Here is an 11,682-nt window from a genome sequence, read left to right as displayed (position 1 = left end):
TCTCATACACGAGATAATATCTCATACACGAGATATTATTTCAAAATACCAAGATAGCGTCTCATAATGAGATACCATCTCAAAGTAACGAGATACTATCTCAAAAATATCAATATAGTATCTCAAAATATCGAGATAGTATCTCAAAATTCCGAGATAGCATCTCAAAATAATATGAGATACTATCTCATTATTTTTGATATAGTATTGTATTATTTATTTTATTTTTTTACAGAGTGGCAGAAACAGGCTTCCATAATTGTCTATAAAGGACCAATAAGTTTGATACAAACTGTTACAAGGTTAGAAAGGCGAAAGCAACTGCAGATGACTTTCTCAGAGAGTGAATCTGATCCACTGGTCTAAGATTTCTAACAATGGTTGATTTGTCAGCAGTACAGGCACAAACAATGAAGACCCAATAGGAAAAATGGACAAAGAAACAGAAAAGACTGTTAAAAGAGACTGGGTCAAAAGCCAAGCCTTAGTTGCCCTTCCTTTTTAGCTTGAAAAAAGTGTTGATGAGACTGGAATAATAAAAAAAAAATTACAAGGGCAATTCTAGGAAAATTGTCAAATACTGCCAGCAGATGGCAGTATTTGACTAAATTAATGCTTTTTCAATTTTCTGTCTTTTTCTATCTTGATATTAGCTCAGTTGACAGTTACAGGGTGAAAAATTGTTAATCTGCAAGGAAAATCTTGGAGAGTAACTAACTTCTGAATTTTTATATAACAAAACGAAATATTAGCTTAAGTCTGCTAAAAAGATAATAACTGAAATAGAGAATATTGAGGACCGAGAAAGAAAATGCTTAAAAAAGAAGGCAGAAAATGTAACTGAAGTTTGTAAATGGGCAGCAGGCAAGAGCAGAAGGGTATGTCTTCTAGAGGAAGAGCTTCACAATTCAATTATGATTCAAAAAGCTATGACATCACAGTGCATTTTCATGGTGAGATGCTTCACTGACAGATTTCTTTCAGAATTATAATTTTCACCCATTACTTATAGCTACTGCATGTAATTTTAAAAATATGTTTATATGTTACGAGGCATGTATCACGTGAATATATATGAAAAAGTTTGATGAAATGCGACATGGCCATTAAAACTATCGGATATGTATTTGATTTAGTGTGGCACAAATCAGATTTTTATTTGGAACTGGACTGTTCAGACTGCCATGAGAAAGTCTTGGGCATCATTTGCCTGCAGTGTGTATGCAGCCTTAGTGGCACAAAACCGTTGATTTCAAACCAGAACCAGATCAATTTAACATATGGTCCAAAATTACAAACTATCACTTTCATTAGACATACTGGGAGTTTGCACATTATATGTATTTGTAGAGAAAAATGGTCCGCTACCGTAGTTATATTTATAGTGAAATAAATTTCAAAAAGGTATGATGAAATGACTGGATTAAGACCAGCATTTTCCAATAACTGTAACAACGACAATAAATCTATTCACTGGATAGTAACAACTGCACTTGCAAGCTGCATATCAATGTCAGGTTCTTTGACTGCAGCTGTTTGGACGGTGTTGGGACATTGACTCAGTTGACACTATTTAACCAACATCTGTTTATACATGCTTGTTTCACACTTAAAGCAACTGTGAATATTTCCATGATGAGGGTAAAAAGGACATTCAGTGCCGATGATCCGCCAGCAAAAGTAAGACTTTGCATTAATAAATAGACTGCTCTCCTTCAGCTAATTTGACGATGTTGCAATAATTGCCGAAAGTATATTCCCTGATGAGTCAAAAAGTATATTTCCACAGCAGGAACCTTTTGTGGCGAGTTGGGGAGTTTTTAATCTATGTATATCCTGAGATAGATTAAATGAACCACAGGAACCCAAGATTCTTAATCATTTCCACATCAAATAAGATTTTTTTTTTCTCCATCTATAAACAATGGCTCTAAATTCACATTGACATTCCATTATCCTTATCCTGTTTAATCCCACCGGCAACAATTGTTGTCAGACGTTTTTTGGCAGCTAATTAAATGTTTTAAAGTAAAATAATAGTCCATCTACTCTAAGCAAAATCAGTTTCATGTAGCTAGTGTGAAAGGTCACATGACCAGACCTCTTTACCTCCTGCCTGTACCGTTGGAGGTAAATGTCAAATCTCAAACTCGTACAACAAGAGGAACTCAGTAAAATATTTTAACAGATATAAATAAAATATTTTGTACACATGTTCTTTCAAGAGTCTTCAATTGATATAAAATGAAAATTGTATCCCTTCATCCATCTTTTAATCATAAGAGTGGATGTAAGCATGGCAACAATTAGACATAGACAGCATCATACTACGAGTCAGTGGTTTTGCTGTTTAGTCTATATGTCTTGCTCTTTCCACACAGCTTAAAACTATCAAAAATTTTAGATCTTCTAGACATCAAAATTATGTCTTCTACATCACTGTCATTCCCACAGTTGAAAAAACTCCCTCACAGAAGTGGAGGTGAATTTAGAAATTGGGTTGGTCAGACTCTGCAAGGAATTGAGGGGACAACAGTTAAAACAAGAGTCATACCTGGTGAACTTCCCTCTTAGAAGATACATTTGCCTACAACTAACTAATCCACATTCATTAAAAACCAGTTGGGATGAATCCGATTCCAATGGCTCTGAGGGCCAGGAACCACTTCAATATAGACTCATTATGAAAACAGATGAAGATAATGCCTTTCACTGGGGGTTAGATACGCAAGGTTTTGACAGCAATGGGAATCACAAAAATCCTTCTCCTTATGTACAAGGAATGTACACTGGAATTGGATATGCACTCAGCTGAACAACAGAGTCCTGTGAGGCAGAAGTCAGGATGATTATGATACCCTCAAGTATCTGGGTTTATGATCATGGATTAAAGATCCACTCTGCATCATCCCATACAAGACTTGGGAAGAACGCTGTGCCGACTCTGGATGCAGAGGGAGACTGCAGCATGTAGAAGGCCAGTATCAAAACGTGTAATCGGTGAGAATTGATTTCAAGAAGCGAGTGGTCAGTGAGTGGAAACGTCTGGCCTCATGACAGAGAATATTTCAAACACAGTTTGTTAGTTGCAATTCTACATGACTGAATATAAAATTTAAGTTTCCGCAAAATGATAAATGATATGAAAATGTTATGACTGTTGACAAAATGAAGCAGAAGTGCTTCGAGGGATGGTGGAAATGTTCATCCAGAGCATACAGTAAGTTATAAGGCTGATAGTGTAGAGCAGAATGTCCATTTGATTATGAAATAAAAATCAAACCATTCATTGCTGGGAATAAATTAAAAGTTGTTTCTGATATCAGTATTTGAAATGCATAATTGTTGTTTTTCCATTTAGTTCTCTTTGTGTATATGGTCATGACAAGAGAATGGGCAATCCATAAATAGGAGGGGACATTACTCTCACTAGATTTTTTTTTTTTTTAGAAATTCTGAATTTCAAGACTAACAATTGCAAATCATGTCAGTAAGATGTTTTCATGTATAAAATCTAAAAATCACATTTAGAAAAGAAAAGGAAGATGACCGCCGTATAATTAGCTGAAGACACAGATTCTGAATGAGGGATAACTGAAGAGAGAAGCAAAGGGAAGACTACAACAGAATATGTCAGTGAGGAGCAAAACAGACAGACGCTTTGCTATTAAAGTGGTGAGCCACAAAGAGAAGGATTTTTCCGGCTTCACCTTTATTTATTCCCCCCCCAAACATAAGATTATGATGTTTTGGATTTTTTTATTTTGTTTTGTTTTGTTTTTTCTTTTTCCAAAATCTTTGTTTTTCAGCAGCAGCGCAAAGTGACCAGCAGTTGATTGGTAATATTACATTTTTGGTCTCTTTGAATCTTGGACCATTATGGCCCAGGGTTACGGCTCATTGGTGTTCGTCACACATGCAGCAGTTGCTTCCAGCATTATAAGTGTGAAGCTGTTCAGGCACTGAGGACCCCGACCACTGCAGTCACCTGGGACTGGCCCCTGCTTTGAGAAGCGGTAACAACCAAACAGAAGTGTAAGAGCTGGAGAGGGGAACCACTTTCCAGTGCAGAATCGCACAAGGTGAGGCCCAGCTGCTGCTATGGTTGTGTTCTAGAGGTGTAAAATAATTTAACAAAAGAAGATTTTCATTTGTTAAATCATGGCTTTGAAGTCAGAATTTAATAGGTTTTCTGTACTTTTCAATGAAGGCGAAATATACAACAGGCATCATTTTTTAACAGTGAACAAACAATGTTAATGTTTTCTCAGAATTTCAAAAACTGGCCAGTTTAGAGTTGATCAATTTATTGAATCTAACAAAATTTCTCTAAAATAGTCAATAGCTGCATTTCTGTGTATTTTGCAAACAAGCTTTTTAAAGCTTTGAGGCAGAACGCAGAATTCTGCAAATGAACATTCTGCATTTGTGCCAGTTTGAAACACTATTTGTTAGGCATATACACATGCCAAACAAACAGTTTTATGAAAAATATTCGGTATTTGCATTACTAGTAGTGTTTTCATGTTTTGCCATAATTCATTGGATTAGATTAAGGAAAGTTCACTGAGAACATATAATTTTAGAAGATGAAATCACAAAATCCCATTAAATAAAACACAGCAAAATAAAAATCAGCAAAGTCGTTGTTTCTTACCTATAAGGCCATATGAAAGAAACTTGTTCACAGAGGTAAGGGCAAGCCCGGTAATTGGCCCAGTGGTGTCTTCAGAGCGCACAACTTCAAGGAACGGCCGCATGAAAAGGTTGGGTTCCACATCTGAAAGTTCTGCAGAAGAGGACACAGTTAGTCCCAAAAATGCAACAGATTCATCTTTTTTTTAAATGCACAGGCTCTTTGACTGTACTGCAAATCACATGTACCAATTTCGCTTGAGATAAGCCCAAACTATTTAAATCATAACTCTATCCAACTACTGTTTGATAATGTCATTTTCTATTTTTTTTTTTTTTGTCTTAGTTTGGCTATCAGGCAGAGTTTACTGCTCCAAACCCCTGATCCTGCAGGTCACACTTTTGCTGATTTTACTGGGGAAGTTTAAGCAAAGAACAAAAAAAAACAAAAAAAAGACAATAAAATCTCATTCATACATGAGGCTCCAACAAATTTATCAAATAAAAATTACACTAAATATAATAGATTACGATGTACTAATGGAAAATTTGCTTTAAATTTGCAATATGCAAAATAAGGACAGAAGAAAGGCAGGAAGGAAGTAAGGAAAGATGGAAAAAAGAAAGGAAAGAAAGAAGGAAGGAAGGAAGGAAAGAAGAGAGAACAAACTCTGAAAGTAGTATAGGGGTATATTTTCTATACCCCGATGCTTTTCCTGTACTTTTCGAGACCTTTAAAATAGTAAAAATCAAAAAGTCCAGGGTACCTTGAGTGAAGTGGGCTGCCCTTTCTACACAACTAAATCTGACCTCACCTATAACAAGAGAAGCTTGATCGGACTTAACTTCAGCAAAATTTGGTGCATGTAAACTTCTAGTTGTCAATCTCATCTAATGTTGTGTCCTCCACAAGCTGTCAGTGCATATAGTTGCTTGACACTTCCTGAAGGGGTGCAGCAGTGAAGAAGTGAAGAGTACAATAAGCAAGGCAAAGTCCCATTCTTTGACTGACGCAGTGGCACAAAACCAAACACTGATGGTTATTGATCGGGACCTCTTTGGCTGTTAAATTAAGAGTCAGGGTCCTTGACTTGTGGTGCCAAGGCTTCTTAAGCTGAGGAGAAAACCAGCGGTTTAACAAGACCAGAACTACTAAATGAAATCCAGGGAGGATTCTGTTGTTCATCTGCTGAGCAAAAAAAATATAGAAGACTGTTATATTTTCATCCATCTGCTGGGAGAGGTTTGATACATGTCAGCTCACTACAGCCCCCGTTTTTTTTCTACCCTCGTCTCAATCATCCGTATTTTCAGTATTTGGTCCCCGTGTTCTTCTGAACGGGACCGACACATGCAGAAGGGGGCAATTAGGAAGAAACAATGCTGTTGAGCTCCACATGGTCATTTCATGGGACCTCACTGGTATTTATCAGTGCAACCTTAGCAGGCAATTTGAAAAGCCCTGGAGAAATTAAAACTTTGAAATTGTTTGGGAAGACTGCTGTAATTTCTACTGCGGAGAAGCATTTCCTTATGGGGCCTTATAGAATACACTTTGCATTTGTATTTACACAAAGCAACGTTGTGGAGGCAGCAAGAAAGACGAAAAATGCACGCTAAAATTTTGATGAAATCAGCTCTAGTAGAAGCTCTAATCAATCGGTATTATGGCTGTCAAGTTTTGTACAGCGAGTGTATATGTCTAAGCTCAATTTTCAAAACAATGTACTTTTTTGATTCTTTTTTCAGAGCTCATGTTGCTTCAAGTTCTATTTATCCATAACATACGTAAAAAAAAAAACAGCTAAGTTAATTGAAATACTAGGGTTGCACCGATTGCAGTTTTCTGGCCGATCAACAATTACTGATGTTTAAAAGGCCTGACCAGCCGATTCCGATTAGGGCTAATTTTTTTTGTCTGAAATATTGTTGTGTTTAGCAATTGTAAATAACATCTTCTAGTAATATTTTATACTTCAACACAACATTTTTCTAATACATAAACATTGTGGGCTGCCGGTAGACTGCCCTGGTGTGCCCACCACCAGGCTTTTCAAGTTTTCTGTGGGAAACCCTGAACACTGTTTAAATTGTAATTTGAGGAAGTTCCCTAAAACGGCATCTCTAGAAATTATTTTTAGTGAATACTTTGTGGATACGCAAATAAAAAAATATGACCATCCTAGTTATCACAGGTCATCTTCAGCCAAGCTGGATGACGTAGTAAAATTTCGTCCACAGTTGACACCGTCATATACATTTTTTGTTGTTGTACAAAACACGAGTTAATCTGAGTCTGACCATGTAATTCACTTATTTTGTTTTGTTTAGTTTTTTTTTTTTTCATTGTTACTTGAATGGCATCTTTATACAAAGTTGCAGCTAAATTGGTAGGAAGACTTTTGTGGCTCAAGTGGCAAGGGACGCATCCTCGTTCACCTCACCTTAACTGTAGGGCAAGAGGAGAAAGAGGAGAATATAAATGTACCACAAGCCAAAAAGAAAAAGACAGGATGAGCTGAGAATGAGGACAGATTTGACTCAGTTTCACCAGTTCCGTTGAGATGGCCAAAAATAACGCCTGATGAATATTCAAACGCAGTAAAAATTAATCTGTGGCGACCACAGACATTTCAGACCAGTCATTTGCACTTACACTAAGGTGATAGAGGACAATTTCAGAAAAAAGAAATCATTTGAATTAATTTTAGCCAGCTGTATTTCTAGAACTGAACGACAGTGACCAAAAAGCGAGTTGGCAAAGAGAGAAATCTTTGAGAGAGGACGGAAAGGCGGGTGGTTGGATGTATGGCAGAGACTCTCAGGCAGCAATACAGGGAACAGCTGAGAACTGCGACGCAGCTGGAGGTCGGCTGGAACGCTAGAGATCTTGTCACAGGAATTTTGCAGAAACCTCATTACTGCTCGTTTTCTTTACATAGCTTTTTTTTTCTCTCTCTCTCTTTAGGGGTCTTAACAACTGCAGCAGTCTGTCCAAAGAGGACTCTAAAACATTTCACTAATAGAAGCCATTGGAATTGTTATCAGTTGGAACACAAAAACTACAGCAATAGTAACACAACACAAGCTGCTGCATTTTCATAACCATGGCAAAAATCTCAAAATGACCATTTATGAAAAACGCACGAAATACGAACTATAAAATGCAACACTGGACTGGTGAGTATTTTGTTTATGAGGATCATAAAACTGATGACAAACAAAGACAATATAAGTTACTGTACTGAGAAGAAAAAAGTAAAGAAGCCAAAACTAAGACGAAACTGTGCCATAAGGATGTGTGTGTATGTGTGTGTGCATGTGTGTGTGTTCCATCCTTATTTGTTTCACCTGCTGCACTCCTTCAGCTCTTCACTAATGGCACTCCCCAGGGGTGCAGGGGATTTCAGAAACCATGCACTGTACAGATCAACCTGACTTTGTTCACACAAGACACAATAGCGCACTGACACAGAGGCTCACGCTGCAACCGCTGTGGAAAAAAACAGTGAATGGACAATGACCGTCTCACAACAAAGATTCTACAACCAAGTTCTCATTTTTGAAAAACAGCCGCTATATATAAAAAAGAAAAAAGAAAACGCTATCAAAACATGATCATTTGATAGTTAATTATACTTCAATAACTGTTTATGGTCTCACATAATCTTCAAACTAAAACATAAAAATGCAGAGAAATACTTTTTACTATCCAGGAAACTGAACTTTTAGAAACAGAGGAGCTGGTTGCTAATTTAAAAACATGTTTTGCTATAGTTTTGCTAGTCGCAATGTCCCTGGTCGCACCTCCACATAGACTTTGAATGTAAACCAGACACTCAAAATGCGTTTGGTGTGGACGCACCGTAATTGCTGCTGCCGCCAGTCTGGAGGAGCTGTGTGGGGGAGGACCAGGGGAGGGGTGGTCCATGTGAGCTGGACTGGGGACTGAAGCTCCAAGGTGGAGCTTTGGATAAATAGGCGGAGGATTGTAAGAGCAGGCGTTAAGGCACCCATGAAAAGTTGTCATGGGAGATTCAAGAATTTATCAAACATGCATGAATGAATCAAAGCAAGACTCCTGGTGTGTCTGGTGAGAGAATGACATAAAATATAAAGATAAAAAATGTCAACTTTGCATAGTACTTCTGCCCCCTTAGTATTGTTAATATTTCATGACGATTAAATGTCAAAATGTCTTTTAAAGAGGCGTTTTCCTTTTTAACATGAGCCTCTAAAATCAGTGTTTCAAACTGCTCACGGACCACTTGTGGTCCATGAGTGCCCCTAGTGGTCCGCGAGATACTGCATGTAAACGACCGGTTATTTGCCGTGATGTTAGTTCAAAGTGAGATGCTACTAGTTGCTTATCAAAGAATTGTGTTAAAAATAATATTGGATAAGTGGCTTAAAACTGGGATACTCAAAAGAAAAGCTGCAGACACCGGTGGAAAGAAAACAACTCCAGGATTATTTATATGATCAGAGGAAGCTGAGTCATAGCTGCTGAGTGTTGATGTGTCGTTCACTGGCTATTGGATTCTTTGAACGGCTCTATGCGGTGAGGGTGAATTGATAAAATCTTAAAAGCTTGAATGAAGTCACTTGTATAAAAACTCAAACAGAAATGTCTTAATGATAACATAGCTAGGCTAACCATAACAGCAATGGTGATTTCAGTACAACAGAAGGGAACATTTCTAGTTACTGTTGCCTCCATGACTCTATGGTAGGGAAACATGCCTATCAAGTTTATCCCCACAGGGGCACTGAAATGCTCTGTCCAGAGGAGTGGGAGATGGCCCGGGGTTGACTTCACAAACAAAAGGCGACAACTGTCATAAATGACTCCCCTGTGGGTCTGCATGTCAGCCATACTACTAACATGGGGTAACGGCAATGGCTTTGAGAGACTGTGGGGCCAACAGGGCAGCCTCTCAAACAAGCAAGCTGCTGCATGATGCTTTTACATACAAAATTATAATAAGTAGAAATTTAGTCATTTATTGATATTGTGAAGTTTTTATGGTTTTGCTGTAAAAGAGTACATCACTGATTTAAGGATTGGGTGGCGACTCACTTTAATCAAAACTTACAAACTCGTCAGTCCAATTTTCCACCAACATTGGGTTTACATTTTATTGTTTTTTTTTTACTTTTAACTCAAAAGGAAGAGGGGTGGGGAAGCATGAAGCCAACGAAACGGAAGCACCTTAACTACTGTTGTTCACACAGCACTTCATTTGTATGTATATGGTAAGTGCACCACCTTAGGTGCTTGCCGTTTGTCATAAGGAATCTTTTCACACTTAACCCCACATTCCAGCTTCAAATATCTTACACTAAAATCTGTCATACTGAGGTTGATTCCCAAGAGTTTCTCAGAATATGTTGCTTAGTAATCGACATTGGAACAAACACAATAACTTCCATTATACTCAGAGGTCAAGCTAGACTTTTTTATTGTCCCTCATTTTGGCTAACAGCATAAAAAAAATGTAAAAAAATCCGTCATGTACTATTTTTACTTGTCAAACGCACAGTGCCTCACTAATTCCTCCTTGTCCGCATCTGCAGAGAAATTTGCGCTAGTTCATCAGTCAGTTGGATCTGCCTGATCCTAACCAATCAACTGAACTTTGCGAGCTTTTTTACCCAGCATGTGGACCGGGCATGTGCTTTTACAAGGATTTTTTTGTGCGGTTTCGCTTCTCCGACATGGACATATTACGTCTGACGCGCTGCTCCTGGGTGCCACTCTCCTTCTTGGCGTGGGAGAGTAACGTCTTCCAGCTCCATTTGTTAAAACCGCAGGGTGAGATAAGTTTAATCCTTCGCAGCAGCAGAGCCACGTCCGCATTAGTTGTACAGCGCACTGCGCATGTTGCAGTCTAATTAACTTCTGTAGATTTATTTATTTCCTCGAGATAAATTTCCAGCTCCTCTGTTTAGACTATAAATGGATTAACACAACAATGCGTCCTCTTTAGTCTTCTCTGTTGGAAACTGGAATTACACGCACCATTTCAACCAAAGGTTTAGAATGAGCTTCCTCTGCGATGAACTCTTTGCGTAAAGTCTATAATGTCTGCCCATGTGCACCAGTCAAGAGTGTGAGTTATAACCTGTCAAAATGATGGACCAAATATTTCCATTGATTAAAAAAATAAAAATAAAAAAATAAAAAAACGGTCAAATACAGAAAATATTCTGTTAACGCAACCCCTGATTATACTATACCTAACATACTCCTAGTGTGGCTGAACGTTATGCAGATTATGTGGGGTGCACTGATAACAAAGTTTGGGCTGACATTGATATGAAATAATGCTGTTTTGTCTGAAAACCTTCACCACTTCTATTTCTCTGGGACCTCACTAAATGGGCTTTAAAATGTAGGAATGACATGATCAAAAATGTAAGTGGAACATTTTCAAGCCTTTATGTCATGAACTGGCCAATGCCCAGTGATGATTACAGTAAAAAAAACAACAGAAAAAATGCAAAAATTTTTAAGCATAGCAGTTGACAAATGTCTGCAAAGTGCAGGTCAAAAAAATGTCGCTGAGGGAGGCAGCATCAATGCATTTGTGCAACAAACTTATTTCAGAAGCACCAAGTATCAACATCCAGGATCTCCCCCATTATGTTGTAAGTGGATAGTCGTTTGCATTGTGTTGCTGACTTTGCAGCAATCCCTTATGCTGGGCATGCATGTAGTGACAGTGGAGTGGACAAACTCCCCTTTAGCATGAAAAAGATTGGGGAAGACAAACTGATTATTGATGCAACACTGACATGCCAACTTCATGCATACAGATACTTCATTTCATCTGTAGCTAAAACTAAACCCTTCCTGATGATCTGGGTTTCTGCTCCAAACACATACGAGTCCTTTCACACTCTCATATGGAGCACAGACACTTTACCTGCTTGTGAGCCCATCTCTTTGTTTTGCCCTGGTGTATCGGAAGGTTTTGCTCCATAGGAAATATTAGTAAACTCTGAAGATTAGAAAAACAGAATAATTCTGTTCTCCAGCTAAAA

The 11,682-nt window shown here is 38.0% G+C and overlaps 1 protein-coding gene across 4 annotated transcripts in view; it reads right to left on the bottom strand.

Annotated features, from left to right (window-relative positions):
- Positions 1-11,682, bottom strand: part of gbf1 (golgi brefeldin A resistant guanine nucleotide exchange factor 1) — a 55,103-nt gene that overhangs the window by 29,296 nt on the left and 14,125 nt on the right. For all 4 annotated transcript variants that reach the window (XM_007577614.2, XM_007577615.2, XM_007577616.2 and 1 more), the window contains exon 4: positions 4,658-4,789. In XM_007577614.2, the coding sequence (XP_007577676.1) occupies positions 4,658-4,789 (132 nt within the window). The remainder of the gene's footprint in view (positions 1-4,657; positions 4,790-11,682) is intronic.

This window comes from Poecilia formosa, unplaced genomic scaffold (assembly GCF_000485575.1).
Source record: "Poecilia formosa unplaced genomic scaffold, Poecilia_formosa-5.1.2 Scaffold448, whole genome shotgun sequence".
Classification (NCBI taxonomy): Eukaryota; Metazoa; Chordata; class Actinopteri; order Cyprinodontiformes; family Poeciliidae; genus Poecilia; species Poecilia formosa.
The sequence above is the reverse complement of the archived record's forward strand: the minus strand, read 5'-3'. Positions and strand labels throughout refer to the sequence as shown.